The sequence below is a fragment of the Hyaena hyaena genome, unplaced genomic scaffold (genome assembly GCF_003009895.1).
Source record: "Hyaena hyaena isolate Hyena2069 unplaced genomic scaffold, ASM300989v1 scaffold_414, whole genome shotgun sequence".
In the NCBI taxonomy this organism is placed as follows: Eukaryota; Metazoa; Chordata; class Mammalia; order Carnivora; family Hyaenidae; genus Hyaena; species Hyaena hyaena.
In genome coordinates this window covers 37,044-43,374 of record NW_024081044.1, presented here as the reverse complement: position 1 = coordinate 43,374, position 6,331 = coordinate 37,044, and the positions used below count along the sequence as shown (strand labels likewise).

General features: G+C 39.8%; 1 protein-coding gene across 1 annotated transcript in view; it reads right to left on the bottom strand.

The window, feature by feature from the left end:
- Nucleotides 1-6,128, bottom strand: part of LOC120245343 (adhesion G protein-coupled receptor E2-like) — a 24,704-nt gene extending 18,576 nt beyond the window's left edge. Inside the window, exons 1-4 of the mRNA XM_039252368.1 lie at nucleotides 6,039-6,128; nucleotides 4,957-5,007; nucleotides 4,572-4,694; nucleotides 2,565-2,720 (exon numbers count right to left, since the gene is read on the bottom strand). Of these exons, the coding sequence (XP_039108299.1) occupies nucleotides 2,565-2,720; nucleotides 4,572-4,694; nucleotides 4,957-5,007; nucleotides 6,039-6,069 (361 nt within the window). The 5' untranslated portion in view covers nucleotides 6,070-6,128. The remainder of the gene's footprint in view (nucleotides 1-2,564; nucleotides 2,721-4,571; nucleotides 4,695-4,956; nucleotides 5,008-6,038) is intronic.
- Between the last annotated feature and the right edge of the window lie 203 nt (nucleotides 6,129-6,331).

Sequence of the window (6,331 nt, the reverse complement as noted above, 5' to 3'; positions counted from 1 at the left end):
TCCTCCTATACGTGCAAACATATGATATTTGTCCTTCTCTGCCTGACTTATTTCGCTCAGCATAACACCCTCAAGGTCCATCCATGTTGCTACACATGGCTTATCTATACCATGGAATACTACATGGCAATGAGAAACAATGAAATCTGGCCAGGGGTAGGTATTATTGTTCCTGACTTAGACATAAGGAAACCGAGACCAGAGATTGTAAAAACTTAGCCAAAAATCAAGGCCAAGTGTCAGGACCAAGGTGTGACCACAGCTTTGGTGCTGTGATGTTGAGTTCTTTCTGGTTATTTGCTTATGAGTTATTTCCAGAGTATCTACTATGTGCTAGGCACTGAGGTAAAGTGGTGAGAAAGACATTGTTCACCCATGAAGTGGATGGTTTGCGAAGAGCAACTATTGATTTATATTGCATTTGTCTGTGGATCTGTCTGCCTATTGGAGTGAAAACTCCAGGGGACACAGCCTGTACTTTAGTGTCGGAGTTGCAGTGCCTGGCACAGAGCTCAGAGCAATGGTAGACAATCAAATCACACCAATGATGAAATTATTATCTAAATACTACCATAAAGTAGTATTTCCTTTTTGGACTACCACTTGAAAAGTTTTAAGATCTTAACAGAGGACCATGGGGTGGGGGAAGGGGAAAATAGTTAAGGAGGGGGAGGGAGGCAAACCATGAGAAACTCTTAAATATTGAGAACAAATTGAGGGTTGATGGGGGTGGGGGAAAAGGGAAAAGGGGTGATGGGCATGAAGGAGGGCACTTGTTGGGATGAGCACTGGGTGTTGTATGGAAACCAACTTGACAATAAACTATAAAAGAAAAAAGATGTGAAAAAAATAAAATAAAATTTACAATATTAAAGTTGAAAAAGAAAAAAGAATATACAAAAAAAAAGAAAAGTTTTAAGATGAAAATATACTTCTGGAAACATGCTTGAGATTAATAGAAAGGAAGAGAGGAAGAGAGGGGACAAGCAAAGCCATTGGCATACTATAAATACCACCTCATAGTATGTTTTTCTATTTAAAACAACTTGGGAAGAATTCTAGTTTATCAAAAGATATCTAATTTAGCTCTATTTTTAATCATCCCAAACTGGAAACAACCCCAGTGTCCTTCAATGGGTGAATGGATAAACCAATTGCAGTATAACCATACAATAGAATATTACTTAGCAATGAAAAGGTGAACTAGTCACCAAAATTACCACTGGAACTCTAAAGAAATATATATATCTGGTCTCCATGCCCAGGCATGGTTCAGAACATCTTGGGTAGGGAGGGCCCAGGCATCTCTACTTTTTAAAATATAGGTTATTCTAATAGAAAGCCAAAATGAAAGTTATTATACCCATCCCTCTAAAACAATGATCTGTGGGAGCACCTAGGTGGCTCAGTCAGTTAAGCGTCTGACTTCAGCTCAGGTCATGATCTCATGGTTCATGAGTTCGAGCCCCGTGTTGGGCTCTGTGCTGACAGCTCAGAGCCTGGAGCCTGCTTCAGATTCTATGTCTCCCTCTCTCTCTGCCCTATCCTTGCTCGTGCTCTATCTCTCAAAAATGAATAAACCTTAAAAAAAAAATAAAACAATAAAACAATGATCTGTGGACTAACCTGCGACATGTGAATCTAGTAACAGATTAGAATTTTGCAGCCCATATAGGGGAAGTAACTTTATGCAGTTGTATTATTAGCTAAACTCAAGATCCAGATAAATAGAAGAAGAAGAAGAAAACAGTCATTGTGGGGAAGGGGGGTGATGGGCATGGAGGAGGGCATTTGTTGGGATGAGCACTGGGTGTTATATGGAAACCAACTTGACAATAAACTATAAAAGAAAAAAAAAAAGAAAACAGTCATTGTAAATGCAAACTAACTGTAGCCAATTTTCTTTCTGGCAAATAGAAATATCAAAAATGGGAGGGGGAATTAATGAGCTATTGATACACAAAACAATATGGATGAACCTTAAAAAACGTTACGCTGAGTAGATGAAATCTGACTCACAAGGCTACATATTGTATTATTCCATTTATATGACATTTTCAAAAGACATTGCTACAGGTGGAAAAAATATCTGCAAGTGAGTGGTTGCCAGGGCGGGTGGTGTGCTGACTATAAAGGAACAGAATGAAGGAATGTTTTGGGATGATGGAACTGATTGTTCTGGATCCTGAGTGCAGTGGTTGGTAACCCAGCTCTGTACTTGTGTTAAAATTCATAGAACCGTCCATCAAAAAGAAAAACAGGTTGATAAAAAGGGCTCTGAAGCTTATTATTGTATGGCTGAATGGTAATATGTTAAACTATACTCCATTAATGGAAGTCATCCATTTCCAAGCCTTAACTATTGCATACAATGTTGCAATAAAGAATCTTCTAGATATAACTTCACAAGGCATTGTAAGTCTGAACCAGTACAAGAAATGAGAGGAAGGAGCCCATGAGGGACCCAAGAATGCTCTCTCCGGGACTCTCAGATCTCTGGAGTAAGTGATAGGATGAGGCTGGTCGTGGGCATGAGGGAACTGTGTGACATGGAAGCCACTTACCTTGACAAGTGTTCTCTTTGTCGCTTTGGAATTTGGTGCCTCCTGAGAGGAGCTCGTGCCCAGGGGCACACTCACAGTAGTAACCCCCCTCCACGTTGCGACAATGTGCAAGGCTTCCACAAGACATGTATAAAGGTGGGCCACACTCATTGATATCTGGACACGAGTGAGAACAAAGAATGTCCAAAATTCTGGTAGGATTGGTAACAACCAGATTCAAATGATTTTACCCCTTGCATTTTCTTTCTGAACAAGGTAACGTGCTTATGAGAGAAAACTGGGAAATCAGAAACTGCAAAGACATTTAAATATCCAACCACCGGGATTGCAACAGTTTTTTTTTATATGGAGAACCGTATATTAAATCCACACGTACCTGTCACCCACCATCACTGATTATGAAGATAACACTATGACATTTCCATCGGCTTCCCATGGAGTCAGAACACAGCTTTTGTAATATACAAATTCTTCCAGGATTTTAGAATATTTTATGCCTACTTTCCCACATCAGAATAATAAATAATTTTAATGCCTATTGATATTCCATAATAGGAATATTTCATATTTTGTCCAACTCATGACCAACTAGACAGACATCAGAATGCTACAGTTTGAGCCATGGGTCCAGATACTTCCTCTTCCTTGTTGTGTGACTTTGGACAAATAGCTTCACCTCTCAAGGTTCATTCCCTTCATTTATAAAATGGTGCCAACATTGACTTTCTGAAGGGGCTGCTGATCTGAACTTCTTCAGGGACAGTGTTTGCTTGAGAGATTTGTGGACTTCAGATTAACCCTATCTGAATTCCAGCTCTATGCCCATCTGTGTGAGTCTGAGCAAACCACCTCTCAAGGTCTCAGTTTCCTTATCTATAAATCAGAAATAATAATAGTATCCATCTGTCTGGCTATTATGCTGTTTAAATTAATTTTAATTTCAGAAATAGTGTTTTTACAAATGGCAAATGGTCATCTGGCATGAAGTTGAATGTGGATATTTTTGGATGGAGGAACTGAAATTAGGGCTTATAGGGAGTTCCCTGCAAGTTAGCGCTAGGGTTGGTGGAACATTCTGAATCTCTGATGGCTGCATGGTCCTTCTGGACCTCCTCCTTCAACATGCTGCTTCTGTCTTTGACCCATTAACAGCCAACAACAACCACAACAGCAAATGTGTTGGCTTCTTATCAAATGCAACACACTGTGCTAAGTGTTTTACGTGTATTAATTTATTAATTATGTATTTTTTCCTTGAGGTGACATTCACATAACAAAATCAACTGTTCTAAAGTGAACAATTCAGTGGCATTTATTACATTCACAATGTTGTGTAACCACTCCCTCTCTCTAGTTCCAGAATATTTTTATCACACCAAAAGAAAATCCCCTTAGGTGAAGGGGATTAAGCATATAGTTCTCATGATGAGTACTGAATAATGATGTATAGAATTGTTGAATCACTAAATTGTACACCTGAAACTAATATAACACTGTATGTTAACTATAAAGGAATTAAAATTAAAAAAATTAAAAGTAAAGAATCCTCTTTCTCATTTAAGAAGTCACTTACCCTCCCCCAGCACCTGACAACCACCAATTTGCTTTATGTCTCTATGGATTCCATTTATATGTATTGGTTGCTTTAAAACACGTAACTAAATGGTTGATATTATCATTGTCCCTGATTTACAGATAAGGAAGTTGAGGCACTGGGACATGAAAGTGCCATTTTCATGAAGCAAATTGTTTCATGTCCCAGTGCCTCAATTTCCTTGGTCTTGCACAACTGATCAGTTAAAAAGCTGGAATTCAGATAGTCCAGCTCCAAATCCTAAGCTCTTAACACTATACTCCTTGACCATGAGACCTGATTGCCTGTCTCTTGGCTTCTCTTTCCTGCCCTTGACAATGTAATTAAGTGCTGCTTCAAGGGCTGAGGAGTCTAGACACCCCCGAAGGACACCCTCTGTGATGACCCCCTCTATCATCTCTCAGTCTCTTTACCTGTACAGACCTCCGAGGAGGTGCTAAAGATGACCTTTCCAGACAGTGAGGTGAATCCAGGATCACAGCGGCAGGAGGTGGCATTGGTACAGTGGGCATTGCGTGGGCACCGAGCACAGGGAGCTGTGGGGGAATGGACATATGGGCGTGAAGGCTCTCGGAAGATGCCAACTCCCAGTTGGGGATAAAGAGATGGAGGGCAGAGAAGAAAGTAGTGCTCGCTTTCATACAAGGAATTGTCCTTGGTAATGGACTGGAAGTCTGGGGGAGAAGCAGGGTCAACTTCTGAGCCTAAGAAGACCACTCCCAAGAAAAAGCCCTTGCTAGTGCAAAGTCCCTTCCTTCAGGTTCAGGTAGTGGGTGGAGTTCGTTTGAGCATGCTCACCTCCATTCTTGCGGGCAATAGCTCCCAGTGGTATTAGCAGGACACAGAGCCCTGGAACACAGAGAGAAGGTAAATATGGCTGAGGAATGAAATCCAAACCTCCCACAGAAATGGCTGCTACAACCTGGTGAAGGTGACTCTTCCCTATGGCCCCATGGCTTCTAGAGCATCTCAGTGTTTCCTTCTGGACAGGCTCCTAGAATTTCCCACAGGACCTAGGGGGTGCATGTTCTCCCTTTTACCTTCCAGAAGGCTCCTGAGGAATTGATAGTGGTAGGTTTTTAGTATAGGAATCAAAATCTACACAAATGGAAAGTAACAGGCACACATATAAGAACATTAATTCCCATCCATTTTACAAGATACATCTTATAAAGAAATTTGTAGATCTGCCTGTCATTATTCAGATACTAATATCTGTTCTGTATAGTCAGGATGTTTCTTTTGAAGTGATTTAAATCCATTTTCACTTCCAGGCTGGTCTGAGATTGCACCTCTGTTCTTGGAGTTGAATGCAACTAAATTTGAATGAGTTCTGCCACTCATAGTCTCTGTGACTTTGTGCAATTTGATCTAGAGTTAAAGTTCTTTTTTCAGTTTAATAGGGAATTCCAAATATAGTATAAAGTAAAAAAAAAAATAGTCAACTGAACCCGTGAATATCAATCATCCTGCTACAATAATCATCAACTTATGGTTACTTTTATTTCATCTATACCTCTACTCAGTCCCTGCCCCCACAGGATAATTTGGAGGCAAACTCCAGACACCATATTATTTCAGAGGATTTATTCTAAAAACAAAACTATTTGCAGGTAATAATAACAAAAATACATAAATCATAAATTGAGAAATCCCAAAGTAAGCCCCACATTTTCCCCTGGCTGCAAATTCGAAACACTTCCTTCTTTGAAAGGTTAATAGAATTTAAAAAGCGACTTTTTTTTTTTTTTTTGGTTATTATCTTCCTGGAAAATAATGCAAGAGCAAGATACGAATCAAGCAAAAGATGAAGAAGTTCTTCCAAAGGCACAGAGAACACTAAAATGGTTTTAATGGAAGATTCTCACAATTCTACCTACCTGGATAAAATGTAAAGTACCTCCCTTTCATGGTACAGAAACATGAAGCCTGGGCATGGGGGGATTCAATCTTGAGCTGTGAGCCAATAATATTTCCTGTTGAAGCAAACGTATGCCCCAGAAGAACTGACAGGGCAAACAGCTAGCCTGAATGCTTTCTTCCCCTTCCCCCACCAATTTAAACTTATCAGATCTCCCTGTTCTCCTTTTTAGTCTTTGCCTAGCATTACTACTCTTTGACTTCCAGCCTCCTTGCTGATTCTTCTTCATTTCTTTTTTTTTTTTTTTTTTTT